Genomic DNA, 17,651 nt, shown 5'->3' with positions numbered 1-17,651 from the left:
AAGACAGAAACAAAGTCGAAGTATTCTGTATGATGAGGTCCATTGTGTGTGTTCTTCACCAAATATAATTCGAGTGATGAAGTCAGGGATGATTGGATGATCAAGTTATGTAGCATAAATGGGAGTAATGAGAAATGCATAGAAAACTTTAGTCAGAAGATGCTGGTGGGAAAAAAAAAATTATGTGGGAGGCTTAGGTGTAGATGGTAGGACAATGTTGTCACGTTTTATGGGCATGGCTAATAAACGGGGATTGGATTGGATGATTGGATTTATTGATTCAGTTGAACCCTTTTTCCTGGACCACAGCGGACTCACTCCGTTCTCATTCTTATTCTGTTCTGTGCTGCTTATATAGTCTCGAGGCAGATCCATAGAAAACAGAGCTTCCTCTATTGTTGTATATACAGCGCCGTTGCATAGGAATGCAAGTTATTCCATTGTTGCCTATGTATTCGTTGCAGCAGGAATATGTTTACAGAGTCGTTGCGCAGCAATGGCTATAAATTTCACAATATTAAAATACGTCTTCAAGAAATGGGATAATGAGAATATGACTGGATGCATCTGGCTCAGGTTAAGGCCAATCTCTTATGGACATGGTAATAAACCTTTGATATTAACAAGGTGAAATCAGAGGTGCGTACAAATTTTCAGTCAGAAAATCTGGACAGAAGATAAAAATGTGAGACTTAGATATAGATGAAGGGACAGCATTGAAATGGGGGTATGAGGGAGAGAAGTCGGATTCTTCTGGCTCAGAATATGGTCCCTTGACAGGCAGGCTGTTCTAAAGACGATAATGAACCTTTGAGCTCAGTAGGACCGGAAACTTTTTTTACTTCCTGAGTAAATGTTTACACCTCAAGAATGACCCTTCTCCATGCAATTAGTTGGTTACATGGTTGGCCTCAGTTACTTATTTGGTTATTCCCTCTTACAGGGAATGGAAGAGAGGGCTACAAAACAAAGACTCTGGTCCAAGTAAAAAAATGTGCAGCTAGCAACAGTCAGTATACAGAGTGGCCCAGAAGTCAGTTAACCTAAAACAGTCTCTCATATTAACAGGAATATTAATTTGTAGAACGGTGTCACACTGTTATGAGTTGTGCACCGATCATGGTGGATCTCATCTCACTATAGATTCTGAGTTTAACAAAGAAATTTGTGATGTATTTTAGTGAATATTATATTAACCAGTTAATTGACTACAAATCATATACATTAGTATTTAGTGACTGATTTATTTTCCAATTCACAATGTATTATGTTGAGTTGTTTTGATTTGTAATTGTATGACTGACGCTTTAATATTCAAACCACACATAGCACATATATTCTTTGAGTATTTGATGTCTTGTATATCTGTGACTGGTTCTGTATCAGACTGGTGATATTTGTAGCCTGTTCTTGATTGATGAAATATTACAATAAACTGAACTGAGCTGAACTTATTTGTATGCGTAGATTTAAGTTGAATTTCACTCTAACAACATCTGTGCTTATCTGCCTCTGCCATTAGTTTCACATAAACCATTCTATGTTGACAGAATCACTCCCAACGAGCACTGCAGTGCATTCAAGTGGACACAGTGCATCCAACAAGTTGCCAGGAGGGGTGAATGCTGGACATCATGATGCAACAGATCAACAACAGACACAACAGCAGATCCAACAGCAACAACAACAGTGGCCTGCCGTTTTGGAGATGAGAGAACTTGGTATCCCACACTCAGCCACAATCCCTCCTTTTCAGTTCTGGAACTCAGAGTTTCGCAACAAGGAACCTGCATTCATACGCCTAAATTTCACGCTTCCCTGGGGTGCCAATTTTGCTGTTTATGGTCGTCGAAATGTAGCGCCAAGTGTGACCCAATATGATTTTGTAGAGTTTGTCAAAGGAGGCCGAATTGATCATAGACTCAAACGATCTCTTTCCGGCACATCCTATATTACAGGAGATGGAACCTCGTTGGATGCTATGGTCACGGCCAATGATATGGTACACTATCATCCTTCTCATGTCTCGTCAATATCTGCAGTGAGTTTTACAACTTCAACTACACAAAACTGGCGTGATCATAGGATAATACCTGGTTCTGAAACCCTCCATGTTATTCCACCACCACCATTCATTGTGAATCACAATCATCTGGAACGAAGTCCTCAGAGTCAGGAGGATAATTCTGAGGGTGTTTCTGAAGGAATTCTGTCTTCTTCTCCAACATACATGAAATTAAGGAAACCCCATGACTTGCATAACACCAAAGGAGTCTCATCACGTGGGAGTAATCATAAACTGTCACAATCAGTAAAAGGGAAAACGAAAGAAACAAGACACAGAGGTGGAGAGGAAGGAAATCAACAAAGGGGGAGTGGGGAAGTTCAGAAACACAAGGTTGGCAAGAGGTCTTCTGGGACTGGAATAGATGGGAGTGTATTAATGTTGGTCAACGTGACACTTTTACAGTACTTGGATACTGGTCGATGGTTTCTTTCAGTGTACAATGATGACTTAAGGCCCCACCAGGTGACATTAGTGGTGGCCGCAGCCGAAGGTGTTTCCACAGCTTGTCCGAATGACTGCAGCGGACATGGCTCATGCTACCTCGGCAAGTGTGACTGCATCGACGGGTACGAAGGGGTCGACTGTTCTAAGAGTAAGTATGAAATCATATGCTTTCAGATAATTCCCTGATGATAAACAGCAGTATCGCCGCAGTTAAATGATATAGTATATTGAATGATATGGGCCAACTTCCTATTGCAGCAGATGAGAACTTCTAACAGCATGCTGTTCCATGTTGAAATGTACTTACACAATATACGGCATTCTAGCCTTACTGTCATCATTAGACCTGGGATGGAATTTTCCATAGGATTGATGATGTACATCTACTCTCCTATCTCATTCATTACATAGTATTTTTAGTAATTAAAGACCAGTATTACTGTCATGCTGGTAGTAACTTAGGAGCCTGTAACTGAACAATGGCTTTAAACTTGAACGAATTCAAGCCTCATCGTAGCTGATGATCAGTCAGTGTGTCTCTGTCTTGGTGTCTAACCCTACTTGGGGCGCAGTTGAAATATGTTATGAATTAATAAATGAAAAATGTTTGTTTGTATGGCGGCAACCCCTTCATTTTTAATTGAAAGCACAAACAAAAAGTAACACTTAATAATTTTGTTTTCTCACTCACACACATGCATGCACATATACATCTGTCAGTCCAGGTTTTCTACTGAAGAGTAAGCCTTATGTTATGTAGCTTCAAGTACAAATTACTTGTAAATAATACTAAAGAATTCAGTTCCTCTTCCACAGAGAACACACTGTGTCTCCATTACAAAGCTGTTTAGGGAAACAGTCACTATTCATTCTGAGAATTATACCACAAATACACTCTGTGGGAAAAATTAATAGGTTTTTAATCTTTTAAAGCCTAGTGGTTACTATATGTACCACTTGCTTTAACATACTAAAACTTTGAATTCTGCCCACAGTGTGCATTTGTGGGTTTCATGTGGTCCTCACAATATGCAGCGATTTTTTCATAAACAATATTAACTGGTTGATATTTGTAGCAGAGAAATAATGTGTTTTATATATTTAGACGAAATTCAGTCTTTAAAGGGTTAATGTTAAAAGAGGTGTTATGTATAGTAACCACTGTGCTTTAATGGGGTTTAAGGGGGTGAAATCTCTTCCAGACTTCTCCCCATTGTTATTGAAAGAAAGAAAACAAGTGAGTCTGTAGCAGACATTGGATATCCACCCAGCTTTTGATCAGCACTGGGGATCTAGTTCCATAGCATCAAAAGTGTTCATAATTAAATTCTGTTTGGCCTCCTGCCTTTAATCCTTTCACTGCTAGTGGCAGAAAATAAATTAGTTACACTTATGAAGATTGCAGGCTTTTGTGATGTGAAGCCATGTAATTTGGTAGGTGGTTGCCAGCCTGCTGACTGAATAGAAGGGTAAGTCACATGGGAAAATATGGTGCATGATATAGGAAAGGGAGGTAAAGAATCAGCACTTTCAATGAGACAGCAGGAGACTGCAGCCCTGAGGAGGGCTGTTCTGTAAATCTGATCTCAGAGACAGGAATCGAGGAGGAGGAGCAGAAGTGAGGAATGATGATTATCATATTTTTCTGCGCAATTGCTGCTCAACTCTAAAGATAGAGGCAGGAGGTTTCTTCAGGCATTGGGAGCATTTCTACCAAATTTGTTTCTGTCTGCCTGTTTTTAACTTTTTGAACCATTGACTGATTTTAATGTGACCCAAGATCATTGAGATATGTGCAACTTTTGTATTAATTCTGTAGAATTTAAAATAAGAAATTGGTATCCCTGCAGATATTTTCTTCTAACTTTCAGTTTCATGATGGTTTCTATTGAAACATTGAAGCTAGGCATGAGAAATTTGACATGGATATATTTCATAAACATGCCTACACTTTATGTATGAAGTAAAGTAAAAAGTAAGTAAGGGCATCCCTGTAACAGGCTGTGAATTCCCATAGTGGTGTGAGATGTTGAGGCTCCCACAGTTTCTAGACAATCGGCTCACAAATGGCGGTAAGGTTGTTAGCCTTACGGGCTGGCCGCCCTTTACCCCCAGGAAGATTCCTGGTACTCTTTCTGTTAGAGACTGAGTCAAACCCCAAGGCCATAGTGCGGCTGGAAGGATTAGGTAAATTGAAAAAATCCACCTCATCGGCATTCAATCCTGTGACCTTCTGGCTTGTAGCCTAGTGCCTCATCCATACCGATTATAAGTCTGCGCACTATGCTACAAGCCGGAAGGTCATGGATTCAAGTCCCGATGAGGTCATTGGATTTTTTCAATTGACCTAATCCTTCCAGCTGCATTATGGCCCTAGGGTCGACTCAGCCTCTAACAGAAATGAGTTTCAGAAATTAATTAAATAATTTTCCTGGATAGTAAAGCATGGCTGGCATGTAAGGCTGACAACCTTACCGCCATCTTTGAGCCGATTGTCTAAATAATGTGGGAGCCTCGATGTCTCACAACCCTATGGGTCTTCAAGGCCTGTTACAGGGATAGCTTTACTTTACTTACTTTACTTTACTAAAATACATGGCGATGATGCACTTCTCTGAGATTATCTCCTACATGTCCCACATGTATGTATATATGTATTATGAGAGGGGGTGGGTTTCCCCATGCACTTAGACCAATTATTGGTCCATTGTGCGTCCCCCTTTTAATTTCTACTGTCGCCATACCCTAACGTTAACGGTGCGTGCCATCAGCCCCCGTAGAGCCAACAAGGTCGGCCCCCGGTACCTTGATGCTTCCCCCATCCACCAGAGGCATTGGAGACTACTTGGGCGGGAAAGGGCCTGTAATTTAGCTCAGAGGTCTCCTAGAGACATGAGGTTCTTTTACGTGCCGTAAATCTACGACACGGGTCACACGGCTTAAAGTCCGTCCTGGAGGACTTGTTCCCTGAATTTTTCCGCCCATAAAAATTCCACGACCTCCGCCGGGTTTGAACCCGCGTAACTTGAGTCATGAGGTGGGAACGTTACCCCTAGACTACGGAGGCCGCTTACATGTCCCACATAGTACTATATAAGTTCAGCATAAAAGTGAAATAATGTAACAAGAACAATAATAATAGATCTGTAGACTATAAGTCTATAAGGCAGGAAGGAAGGCTTCATGAGGTGTACTCAGAACTACTTGTACAGGTTATGTTTCTGGTTGGCACAGGTGTTTGTCCTGTTCTCTGCTCAAACCATGGAAAGTATGGGGGTGGTCTATGCCATTGTGAGGAAGGGTGGAAAGGCCCTGAGTGCGATATCCCTGAACACGACTGTCAAGTCCCTGACTGTTCTGGACACGGACAGTGCCTTGCTGGCGTATGCATCTGTCAGCCAGGCTGGAAAGGCACAATTTGTGAGCAAGGTCAGTGTAAATACCTGTTCATTCTGCACATATAATTGTAAGTGTTGTTATTGTTGGTCAGTTTATTGGCCCAGTTCAGTAATTATTTCATTTATTATTATTTTCAGCGTTTAATTAATTGACTAATGCATAAAAATGAGCAATAAAACTGAGAAATTATGGTTGAGATTGAATACTGAGCATATATGTCATCTAAGTTGGTTTTCTATGATCACATATTAACCCTCTGCACGCCATATAGTAACATTTGGTTTGGGGTACTTTCTGTTGAAACCTCCACATGCAAAGAGATCAGCTCATTATTATTCAATCAGTACAATATTTCTCTCCATACAGGGCATCAAAGTGTAACAAAAAGATATTTAGAGGAAAGAACAGGCTTTCATATGTAGTACTCATATGCCTGTTGTTGTTTGAAGGTCATTCTAGGAAATTACTCTTGGTTTTTCTGTACAGTTGCATTTACTCCAAGGTAGTTTTCATGTTTAGTATATTGCCTTTCATTTTTCGATTTTGATATTTTAAAAAAATCCAGAGGTGAACCTGACATCTCCTTCCCTGCCAGTGCCCATGAGTCTGTGTATCACAAAGTCCATAGAAATCTCTTTAATTTACTTGAATATAAAACAATAATTGAAATTGCTCTTGAATGAATAAAAACTGTCTTACTTATTGGCTGTGATAATGTGAGGTATGTTTGCAATCATTTTTATAATACTGATCATAGTAACAAGACATATATTACTTACTTACCTACTTACTCATGGAGCTGAGCCCTTCTTGAGGAGCCGCCAATTCTGCAGCTACTCAAGGATTTCCCAGCCATTTATGGAACCCGAAGGTTCATCACCATGTTCACAAGAGCCCTCCACTGGTCCCTATCCTGAGCCAGATCTGTCCAATCCATACCATCCCATCCTATCTCTCTAAGATCCATTCTAATATTGTCTACCCACCTACACCTTGGTCTTTCCAGTGGTCTCTTTCCTTCTGGCTTTCCCACCAATATCCTATATGCATTCCTCGTCTCCCCCATTCGTGCTACATGACCTGCCCACCTAATCCCCCTTGACTTGAACAAGACATATTTTACACATGATATCTTAACCGCCAAAAACGAAACCTGCATGGTTTAGCCATGCCATCTATTGGAATAGCCAGATATGACACAGAAAACTGAAGCTGCAGAGAACAAGATGACTTCTGAACGCCACTGTAGTAGAAATCTGGAGTTCATATATAAATTATGCTACCTGCTAAAATACACATTTCAGTGGAAAGAGCATATTTTGTACAGAAGATAAAAATGTAATCTGCCCACTGACTTATGCATGCAGGGAAGCAGGCCCATCACTCAAATTAAAAACTTCCTGGTGCACGAATGAATTATACATAGAGTAATAATGGCAAGAGGGGAATAAAGTAGGTAGTTTTCTTGGTGGAAAAGTGTTTCAAGTAGACTTCGATGATCTTACAATGTGTTAAGGAGTTGGATGGTTTAGTACCAATCCTACTCTTTCTATGATGATGTGTTAAACTGGAAGGTTTCTAGCACATTGTTCAGGAGACCTTCCTACATGTAATAGAAGTGTTACACATCCAGATGGCCGCGCCATAGCTCAAGCGGTTAGTCGCTGGCTTCCCACCGTGGTGGCTCAGATTCGATCCTAGGTCTGGTCAGGTAGGATTTGTGGTTGACAAAGTGGCGCTGGGGCAGGTTTTCTCTGAGTACTTTGGTTTCCCCTGCCAATCTTCATTGCACCAATTGCTCCACAGTCACCCTCACCTATCATCCGGGGCTGGTACAATAGGCCAGAAGTGGCTGCAGTACAAGGGACTTAGTCCCACCCCACTAACAATAAAAAAAAAATACATATCCAGATCGGGGCACGTGGTAGTGTAGATGGTTGAGGCACTATGTTACAAGCCGGAAGGTCATGGGTTCAAGTCACGATGAGGTCACTGGACTTTTTTTCAATTGACCTAATCCTTCCAGCTGCACTATGGCCCTGGGGTAAACTCAGCCTCTAACAGAAATGAGTACCAGGAATATTCTTGGGGGTAAAGGGCGGCTAGCGCGTACGGCTGACAACCTTACAGCCATCTGTGAGACGATTGTCTAGATAATGTGGGAGCCCCTACATCTCACAACCCTGTGGGCCTTCACGGCCTGTTGCAGGGATACCTTTACTTTTTTTACTTTTTACATATTCTGATGTTACAACAGAATTAGCAGAAATATGTATTGACCAAAAATTAATGACTCTGAGTAGATGCTTTTCAGATGTAAGCGCAACAGTGAGACACACTTCTGAGTCATTTATGCTCAAATAACATTTACCAAATTTCCCAGCATTGGCTCCTCATGTTATAAAAGGACACAGTGGGAAGTTTTTTGTCTTAAGCTCTGAACCTTTTGTTTGAAACATTTTTAACTTTTGTTTTGATTATAAAATTGAAGAGGACAAAAATGTGTGGGAGAAATAAAAAAATCCATGCAGAGCTTTTGCCCACAAAACCTAATGGCACGTAAGTGCTCTAATATACCTCAAAAGCCACCTGTGTCTAATCCAGTTGGCTGTTAATATGGTAATATTATTGTTGCTGTTTCCTGTCTTCAATAGCTTTAGTTCTGCTCCCATTTCAGTTACAAATGTTGAAAAGAATAATGCCTGTTTTGATAAAAAATAGGCTGTAGTCTTCTAGATTATAAACTGTTTATTTAGACAGCAATGGACCATGATCTAAAATTCAGTGCTGTATGAAAACCTCTAATATGTTATTGGAAAATTTAATATCTTTCAGGGCTGTAAAAGGGGGTATATGTGGCCAGAGACCATGTACATAGTTCCAGAGTCCCTTCTTTTTTCATGAAGCTGTTTACAATACTTTAGGCTGTAACAGCGAAACATGTAGGAATGAATTCCTAATCCTGCATTGTAAGTAATAATTCCCTTTTTTAATACATTTTGGTCGTTCTGGGGACTCTTCTGATGTGATCTGGAACATCTATCCAGTTCTGAAAAGTCAATTCCATCCCTGATATAAATGGATCATATGTTGTTGATGGATGGTGTTATAGATATAGATGTTTAGATTTCCACATAAAGTAATAAAGTAACTGAGTAGCCATCAGCATTGAACTTCTGTCAAAGCCTGAAAATCTTCTACAGACTAAATCTGTTAATGGCTACTGCAGTCTACATGTATTAAAGCGGTTTATTTGGCAGCTATGGGGGGCTGGAAGGGGGTTACTGTGCCACACATGCATATTGAAAACTGTATAGCTTATCTAACATTAAAAGATCCACATTCACTGCAGAATAATTAATGGATTTCAAGTATGAAACTATGTGGTTCCATATAAACATAAATTTGGTACCCATATTTAATGTCAACCCTCTGAAAACATGTTACAGTGACATCAGAAATGTCATCCAAATTTAATAAATAGCTACTAACCATATCTATGAAAATGTAAAACTATAAGCAATATGGCTGATTTTAGGATCATTAATAACATAGCTAGGCAGGAAATGACAGTTATACCAAACTTGAATCCAGAGGTAGTAGATTAGAGCTCTACTCAACAAAAGTGCGAGGAAAATCTTAAATTGGCGTAATTTAACAGTGAATTTATTGAATTTGGGTCTTTGAAATTGAATGTTAAACACAGGGAAACCTTTAATTGAGGAATATTAAATGGGGGTTGCACTGTACATACCTTATCCATATGTATTCCTAATAATATTTGAACTGGATGATTAATTTATCCTAAGGAATTATTGACCTACATTTTAATACATATAAGATTGGTTGAATAGTTAATGCTCTTGTTTCCTTTTTGTGTATCATTCTTAACCTAGAAGTCTGTTATCCTGAAGGATGGTTCTCTATTTTCCTGGGTGTCTTCAGGCCAGTGCTGGATGATGCTTTAAATATACCACAACCACCTCTTTCATATCCTATTTAATTAATCTTCCACAAATATCCTCTCATTTAATACTATATAACAGATGTGAAGAGACTGTAGCTATTTTCTTTTTTTGGCATGGCTAACGAAAGATATTTTTACATACGTATTAATTATAAATTGTCTTTGCTGTAGAAAGCATGTACCTAAACATGACAAAATTTTCTGATTCTCTGTATTCTGTTCCACTCCACACTTTTCCATAGATTCACCTTACTTACATCTGTGAGATTTCAGAATGTGTTTTGTTCTAAATGACATTTAAACTCCAGTTGATTCTCTAACCTCAAAGCCAGTTTCCTGAAAATTGGTGTTGATGGACAATACTCAGGTGACATATTGCATACACTGTTTGTTTACAGTGGATTGCCCTGACCCCAACTGTTCAGGCCATGGCTCCTGTGTTGGTGGCAAGTGTTACTGCAAAGCAGGGTGGCAGGGTACGAACTGCAGTGCTGTGGATCAACAGGTGTACCAGTGCTTACCTGGATGCTCAGAGCATGGCAGTTATGATCTGGAGACCGGAGCATGTGTCTGTGATAATTATTGGGCTGGTCCAGATTGTTCACAGGGTATGTATGCCTCTCTTATAGACTACAGAACATTTAACACATACATTACTCATTCATTCATTCATTTATTTCATTTCCATAGATCTATACAGAAACAAGTTCCATGAGATGTGGAAATAGTCAGGTTTGAATCTATGCCCCTTGTGCTAGGATTTTACTTGCTGGGGTAGCCATTACTCTACAAAAATTGTATTTTGATGTGAGTACATCTTAGATGTAAATGGAAGAGAAGAACAAGTGAAAAGCAGTTAGCAGCTGTATGTTTTCAAGTCTTTCAAGCTTTAGCAAGTTATATCTAAAGCTTCTCTGCATTTGAGTGACATCTATGAAAGACAATTATATTTACATACACACTGTCAGTTTTCCATTACTTGACAAAATTGGCACTGGCTTGAAGTAACTTCAAACTGTCAGGTAGCATAATTGGCATGAACACTTGTAACCGTTTGTGACTATTTCCTCTGATGCTGCTAAATCTTATGTTGCTGGTCCCTAGGGACATTCTGTTGTGTGGGGTGAGTATGGTGTTCAGACATTTTGTAGAAATTTAAACTTGGTTCATTTATATGCTATAGGTTAACCCATATTGGCTGTGCATCACAATATTTTGACAACACATGCATGTGTGCCAGCACACCAAGAATTACATTTTATGAGTCTAAGTGCCATTAGAAGCCGGTAATTTAAATCTCTTTATACATGGACTTTAAATACTGTGACATGTAGACCCATTGCCAAATAACAGAAATGTAAACAGGCAACAGTACAACAACCGTTACTAAAGAACAGCTCTGTGGACACGTTTCCTTGGCAATGAAAGAACATGCAACAATGGAAGAGACGTTTTCTGTGCAGTCTATGTTGCGACTGCATAACAAGGACTAGTAGTCAGAGAGGATGTTACATAAATACTATTACCACAAGGGTTCAGCTGAAAAAGAAATCTCTGGTCATGGATCTCAAGAGGCTTGACACTCGGATGAAATAATTAGCGGTAAACCACCAGTCATGAAGTGAACTTGACTTTGAATATGACTTTAGCTGTTAGTTGGGAGTTGCAATTGTGAGACGTGAGAAGCTGGTAGCTGAAGCTGGGAACAGTTTGGGAACCCAGAGGAAGGGGAATGTCCGCCATTGGAAGCCACTACAAAGCAATGGCTAGTGAAGGCTGAGAAGGCTTTCTGTGTGCTGTAGTTACAGGGATCTTTGGAGTGCGTAGTTCAGTAAGACTGTCGTTGTTATTTGTAGTTGACAAACTTAAGTGTCCAATAAATCCAGTTACCAATACAAGCCTCAATTCTAGTTACTAAACACATGATAATATTAATTACCTTTATTATTGAGTGAAGTCTTCTGATGTGATCAGTCCTGTGGAATTAGTGTCCTATGTTTCAGAGACTATTTTCATATCCACTGGAATTGTGTTAATACTTACAAATTATCATCTTGACTATCCCAGTGGTCTGTACTGGGAAAGCCAAGAATATTGTGGTATATTTGCTCAAGGCAAGAGCTGTGTAGCCAGCAGAGACAGCTGTTGCTAGGAATCGGCTCTGCAACACACTCATTACTGGGCAACAGATTACTAACACGTAACAATGGAGTAGCTGGAAAGCAATGTTCTCTATGTGGTCTGTGCAATATCTACATGGTGCGACAGTAGAAGAACTGTTGGGAGATGTGTTTTCTATGTGATCCATGCCGAGGCTATATAAAGAGGAGCAGCTGCGATTAAAAGAATCTTGAAACCGCTGTGAGAAGAGCAGGAGTTAGTTGTGAGACAGTCATGAGCCAGTAAGGGCATGAACACAGAGGCTGAGGAAGCTACAGCATTTGAAACCGTTACCAGGTGACAAATGGTGAAGATACAACAGACTGAGAAGACTTAGTGCATGCTGTATTTAATTGTAGTGTGTGTGTGAATCAGTGATTTTGTTATAGTTACTTCTAGTTACCATCTGTAAGTGTTCAATAAATCCAATTCCCAATCTGAACCCTGTCTATAGTCGCTCAGTCACATGACAGTATAGATGTAACACATGGCCACAGCTCTCGCCACATCAACAAACAGGCACAGCTTATGAAATGGACATGAACTTCAACTTTACAGCACTGACAGCCCAATGAGAGTCCATTGTACACAGTTGCTGTGTAAGCTTGAAGTGACAAACAGTTTTACTGTGGCCCTAACTGTCATTGTTCAGCTTTAAGATCATGTCAGCAGCAATTCCCTGGGTTTAATTTAAGTTTCCAAATAATTTTTCTATGAATAAAATGCACTTGTATTTCAAACTTCAGCCTTATGCAGCTTGGATTGTGGGCCTCATGGACATTGTGACAAGGGGAGATGTGAGTGCCACAAAGGATGGACTGGTGACCGCTGTGACCTGCTCCCATGTGATCCTAGGTGCTCAGAACATGGCCAGTGCAAGAATGGAACATGTGTGTGTTCTCAAGGCTGGAATGGCAAACATTGCACCTTACGTAAGTAAAAGACATAGCGAATGTGAATTTTACTTTAAAGGCTGGTGAAACATGGCATAAAATTTCAATCCTGATATTATTCTTGCTTGAATCACGTTTTTCTGTCAGCAATATCATTTTCTCAGATGTATGAGTAAAGTTAAGAGTCATATTTTGTTAAATATGCAGTCACAGTTACAAATGGACACTACATTTCTTTTCATGAATGAGATAGCATTGTAGAGTATGTAAAAATATTTCATTTATTTAGTCAGTCAACTGGGAAGAACAGGGAGGTTTTTGAAATTGACGGCCTGTGCCGCATTACATTGCTATACTGACTTGTTCTGGCACTGCAGAGCTAGATACACAACCCATTCAATAGCATTATCCTATGACTGTTGCGTGTTGACAGCCGGATGTAAGAGTGCGTGTAACCGGCATGGTACCTGTGCGCTGGAGGATGGGGAATATCACTGTGTGTGTTCAGATGGTTGGGCTGGTCTGGACTGCAGTATTCGCCTCGAGATGGAATGCAATGATGAAATTGACAATGATGAAGGTGAGAATTGGAGACATTTTAGTTTCTGGAGGATGTCACTGTGTTCCGTTTAAACATCTTTGGAAGATAAATTATAGTTTGAGTAAGCAGCTTTATGGACAAAATGCCAGTGTTTATGATGGTACTTCTGGTACTGGGATATTAGCTCCCATTGAATGTTGAAAATAGGATCTAGTGACATACATCATTATTTAATGATGTATGTCAGTATCTGATGATCATGAACACTCAAAGATATTTAGACTGACAGATATGAAGATTGATAGCTTCTGGAATGAGACACCGTATAGTCTGGCTGATATTCTGCACTGTTTTGGAGGGGCCTGTGCCCTCCATACTAAGACAGAAGCGGAAAGTTCTTCCAGAACATTGGGATTTACCTAGCTACATAGCTACTCATCCCAGATGACAGTAATCTTCAAGTATTAGAGTACACATCTTTGTATATCTTAGAGGTCTTATGTTACATATAAAAGCACAAAGCAGATTTGATCCAAAATATAAATATTCATAATAATAATACAAGAATAAACAAGGATTTTCATGTTCAGTTCTGCAGAACTACATTATTTAAAAAAAGTGTGGTAAATATGGAGATAGAATTGTATAGTAAGGTGCCAAAAAAATAAGAAACTCAGTGGGTTTTTCAGCTTTTAAAAATGACTTAAAATCATTTTTATTGAAACATCCTTTTTATACGATAAATGAATTTTTTAGTTTTAATAAAAGAGTGGATGGTGCACGTACTTATGTTTGGATGTCATAGCCATTGATGTGCTGTATATAGTAGTTTGTATATTTTTTGCAATGTTGTATTTATATATTGTTTGTGATTGTAGCGAATTTTGGTAGTATGCTTGTAACTTTGTAGATTTATTTTGTTAACTTGTATTACCGAATGACATGTCCAAATGTTACTATGTAGCAAAATGGATGAAATAAAATACAATACTGTAACGTGTTTTGCTACTGAAGACACCGTTTGGATTGATAATTGGTTTATTTAACAACCTACAAGTTTTGGCTACAATTAATTATAACACTGTTACGGGTTTACACACTTTACAAACCCTACACAGTATTCTATTCACTCTATCTTCAGTAGTCTACATGTATTCACAGTACGAAACGGGAGCTATACCAGTGTCACTGTATTACACACTCCCAATTACTTCTCTTGTGAGCCAAGCATCTGCTTCTCACACTATCACTTCTAATTACATGTTCCGGTATTCTTTCTGCTACAACTGAACTCAGCGACGGTTCCTATTCGAATGTCTCCGGGGGCGGCTACATTTCAACTATCTTCGGCGGCTGCTGATCATTCACTCACTTCTAACTGCTCACTGCCGACTAACTTGTAACTAACTGTTAAATAGTGTTCGCTGCTCCGTATTTAGCCTCGGCACGGACAAGACAGAAAACAGTTACATGATAGGTACCACTGTTGCCTGACACCGTGTTTGCCGATAGCCTAGCAACGCTGTCGGGAGTTGTTTACTGCTGCATAGCAACAGCGTCATCCCTTGGTCACGTCACCACGGGAGGGGGTGGGGTGTTGACTGACCTATTACTGTAGCAGCGGCAATGCTCGGAAGGTGTTACATCACTGCTTGTGGGGGATGGGGTGTCCTGCATAGCACAACACGTCACAATACAATACAATACAATACAATATTTGAAGTTTTTATGGTAGTAGGAATTTAGAGTGTTGTCTTTTTGGTTATGAAGTCGGGTTGTCAGGTATGCGGTTTACAACATTCAGAAAGTGGCAGATTCCTCAGGAATGTTGATAACAAGTGTACAAAATTACATGATTCCGTAGGCAGCAAAAATAATGGAAATTGTAGGTTTGAATTATGATAGATCTTAATTATCCATGTTCAGATTAACCATGGGATTTTCAGAAAAATCAGTTATAGTTTGATTGTAGCTTCCTGTAATGATTTAGGAATTTCCCATTACATTTTTTTTTAGCCATATACCCATGTATCAGTGATGTCATACAGTGATTTACAGTAGGCTGTACATCTTCTCACCTTACTGCAATTATCTGTTTTATTACTCTACTGCTGTTTGCCACAGCTAAAGAAGGGTTGCTTTCTTCCATCAGAAAGAAATTTGTCTCATTGTTTAGTGCCCAGTAGCACAACTAGTAACTTTACTTGTGATCATTCTGTGTGTCGCTAAACCCCAAAATTGATATATTTATATTAAGTGACTATTTGGGGGTGAATGCGGCATGCATACTGGGTATTTCCAGACAATGGATTATTTTTTGAGTTCAGTTAATTGTGTGATACTTGAAACATATCAGTCTTTTAAATGGTAGTGTTACGTGTTGGGTGTATAATGTGACAAATAATTTCACGCCTTATTTGATATAGTGAATTTATTGAACACTCACTCTCACAATTACACAATTCACAACAGAGTTGACACGACCCCTACTTCCCATTGCGCTCATTGGCAAATATTGTAATTTGATATTTACATTTCTAACATAGTAAATATGTCATTGTTTCTATTCATGACACTTCCTTAAGATAGTATTAAGTTAGTTATATGTGTGCTTTCTCAACAGATGGCATGATTGATTGTTCAGACAGCGAATGCTGTTCACATCCATCATGCAATGATCACATAATGTGTCTTGCATCCAACGATCCTGTTGAGGTCCTACTTCGGAAACAACCGCCTTCTGTTACAGCATCCTTCTATCAGAGAGTTAAGTTCCTCATAGAAGAGAAGAGCGTTCAGAGTTATGCCCACATGGATGAATACAGCGAAAGGTAGGAACACAGCTTTGATTAATATTTATCGGTTTGTTAACTGCTACAGTTATGTTATTGTTTATATATACAAGAAATACTGTCTCACCATATTTATTTTCTGTTATTTTATATTTTTCTATTATTTTGGGTTGTTCTTTGATAACAGGCAAATTTTAAGGTGGTTTATGGAGAAATTTATTATTTTTGGTAAAGGTGGAGTGGAAGTTTATAACAATAGTTTTGTGTGGCATAAGCTAGGTATTCATGATGTGGTCTTTTGGGTTATGACACAATATAGCTATTCATTGCGTTCACAGTTGAAATTTCACTGACATTTAACCGTGGAAGTCATTATATTCATCAGGAATGTCATGAGCCTTGTATTTGCTCTTTATAGAGAAGTTCATAAATTTTAAAACTAATTGTCGTATCAACAATTTACAATTTAAAAATATATTTGCACTATATATGTTACAAATTGTAAGACAAAAGGTGTCATCAAAATTTTGTATAATTACGAGTATATTCTTGATGCCAAAATTAAGCCAAATTTATTATGTGGTGACATACAGAATATTAAAGGCATGCTAAAAGTCAGTCAGAAAACACAAAATTCAGAGATATCTAGAAAATGAAGACAAATGAAAACAGATATGTTGTGTTTTAAAGCAACCAGAATTGTTATTGCACACACTACTATCTTGGACATTGTCCATCATCATGAGTTTTTCCTCAAATACAACTTTCTGGAAACTGGCTCTGTTTCCATCATCAGGTGTGAGGCAGGAAAGAATCTTACTCAGTTGGGCCTGTCAGAAAGAGCTCATTTCAATCAAGGGATTGGGTATGAACTTTCCTCCCTTGTGCATGATTGCAGGTTGAATCTAATGCCTGCAAAAAAAAGAAGGAAAAACTAAAAAATGATGGGTAGTATACAAAATAATAGTTTGTTACACACTATCATCCAACACTTTTGGATTTAGATTGGAAATACCATCCACAGAATACTTTAATTTTCAAAAAGCAAGGTAGTGAATTAATTAAATAATGTCAAAATATACAGGCTTGCACTTTTTAGTAAAGTAATAAATGATTTTTGGGTTTGAAAATAAAATGAAATAGAAACGAGATTAGCTCTTCCATAATTGCAACTCCATCTTTGCCAATTTATAGACTTGTTTTTAATTTACACCTTCTCACAATTTTTTTCTGAGTTCTTAATGAAACTATAAACTGCCTTCCAGTGACTTACTAGCTTTGTTTTGACTTTGTTAAATATTCTGTAGCTTTTTGTTTTTTGTTTTTAATTAAAACAATTTCTTTCTAGCACCCTACTATATTGAAAAATACCGATATTTCATAATAA

The 17,651-nt window shown here is 38.7% G+C and overlaps 1 protein-coding gene across 2 annotated transcripts in view; it reads left to right on the top strand.

The window, feature by feature from the left end:
• The window catches only part of LOC111861709 (teneurin-a), a 461,404-nt gene that overhangs the window by 388,182 nt on the left and 55,571 nt on the right, over positions 1–17,651 (top strand). For both annotated transcript variants that reach the window (XM_033750434.1, XM_023846500.2), the window contains 6 exons: positions 1,551–2,660; positions 5,747–5,941; positions 10,277–10,486; positions 12,785–12,970; positions 13,365–13,511; positions 16,096–16,303. In XM_033750434.1, the coding sequence (XP_033606325.1) occupies positions 1,551–2,660; positions 5,747–5,941; positions 10,277–10,486; positions 12,785–12,970; positions 13,365–13,511; positions 16,096–16,303 (2,056 nt within the window). The remainder of the gene's footprint in view (positions 1–1,550; positions 2,661–5,746; positions 5,942–10,276; positions 10,487–12,784; positions 12,971–13,364; positions 13,512–16,095; positions 16,304–17,651) is intronic.

This window comes from Cryptotermes secundus, unplaced genomic scaffold (assembly GCF_002891405.2).
Source record: "Cryptotermes secundus unplaced genomic scaffold, Csec_1.0 scaffold136, whole genome shotgun sequence".
Taxonomy (NCBI): domain Eukaryota; kingdom Metazoa; phylum Arthropoda; class Insecta; order Blattodea; family Kalotermitidae; genus Cryptotermes; species Cryptotermes secundus.
This window is presented reverse-complemented; position numbering and strand designations above follow the sequence as displayed.